The 1,464-nt window shown below is 38.9% G+C and overlaps 1 gene segment (V, D, J or C); it reads right to left on the bottom strand.

The window, feature by feature from the left end:
• Positions 1-432: 432 nt before the first annotated feature.
• On the bottom strand, positions 433-1,017 carry LOC121311346 (the record flags this gene model as incomplete). The annotated part of the segment is given in 2 exon segments: positions 433-764; positions 945-1,017. Coding segments are annotated over 2 exon segments (405 nt in total), but the record flags the coding sequence as incomplete, so codon positions are not given.
• Between the last annotated feature and the right edge of the window lie 447 nt (positions 1,018-1,464).

Below are 1,464 nucleotides of genomic sequence, written 5' to 3'. Positions count from 1 at the left end.
AGTAGGATGAGCGCACAATCAGATCTAGTCAAATTCTCTGCAGTATTTATTTATTCATTTCCTTTAAAGGAAATACAGTGTGTGATTTTCTTTGTTTCCGCTTTGTATTTTAGTGCCTTTATCTTTTCCTTACTGCAGAGTAATCAATAATTCTATTTTCATTTTCATTTGAAACTAAATGAGTAAATATAAATCCAATGACAGCCCTTCAGCCTCTGCAATGTATTAGAATACATGAATAATCAAGATATTTACCAGATTCATCTTGTCTTTTATTTGCAGCCCTTGCTATTGAGCTCAGTGTGTTTGTGTGCAGTTGAGCTCCTCCACAGGCCGTGTCCCGTTTCATTGCCTTCACCCTCAGCACCTGCAGTAGGTCCCAGCAGCAGCAGTGCAGTCGCTGTGCAGTCCAGCTGAGGGAGGTTTTTGTACGGGTGTGTAGCACTGTGTGAACACATATGTACTGCTGGGGTAGTGGAAACTCTGACAGTAGTAATCTCCTGCATCTTCAGCCTGGACTCCACTGATGGTCAGAGTGAAGTCAGTCCCAGATCCACTGCCACTGAAACGAGTTGGGATCCCAGACTGAAGGGTACTTGCAGCATAGATCAGGAGTTTGGGAGCTTCTCCAGGTTTCTGTTGGTACCAGGCTAGGTGGCTACCAGACACTGCGCTGCTGACTTTACAGCTCAGAGCGACTGTGTCTCCTGGGAGAACAGATTTCACTGCTGGAGTCTGAGTCACAGTATACTGTCCACTGGATTCTGAAAATAATAAATCATAAAATAGAATATTATATTAAATCATTGAATTAAATTATGAAACACAATAAATTTCAAGCCTTTTAATTTTTTTCAATTCATCCATTTTTCTTTTAAGACTTATGTAAGTATTGTCCCAGAAACAAATATTTTTGTCAAATAATTTTTCTAAATGATTCTTACCCTGAGTGCAGATGACAAGTGCCCAGATGAAGATGCTGATAAAAGTCATTGTTGTTGTGGATTCTGTTGCCATGAAGGGCAGCTCTCAATCATGAAGTGTTAAACTCACAGGGCTATAAACACTCCCAGAGCACTGAAGCATGTGCTGCCAATGCAAAGTGTCTTTTCTATGCAAATTGTCTTCCTTGGCACAGCAGCCACTTCTAGCCAAGCAGTGCTCTTAAGTTTAAACTCATTTTCTGCTGATGCAGTTTCTTTGCTTTCAGAAAAGCACAAAGGAAACCAAATAGCTTCTAGTTTTCTTTTTGTTGAGTTTGAACAAACACAGCTATTCCTCTCTCTTCGCTCTTCTCTCAAACAATTCATTTTAGCCACAGCTGTGATTATGTAGCTTTGTTACAAAGTATAATTATTATAAATAATTATGAATTGTAAAATATTAAAATCAGAGCTGCAGGTTAACAGATCCATCATAAACTTTGTGAAATCAAATCCATTCAAGAAGCAAACATTTAGAGTT

Source organism: Polyodon spathula, unplaced genomic scaffold, assembly GCF_017654505.1.
Source record: "Polyodon spathula isolate WHYD16114869_AA unplaced genomic scaffold, ASM1765450v1 scaffolds_3152, whole genome shotgun sequence".
NCBI lineage: Eukaryota > Metazoa > Chordata > Actinopteri > Acipenseriformes > Polyodontidae > Polyodon > Polyodon spathula.
The sequence above is the reverse complement of the archived record's forward strand: the minus strand, read 5'-3'. Positions and strand labels throughout refer to the sequence as shown.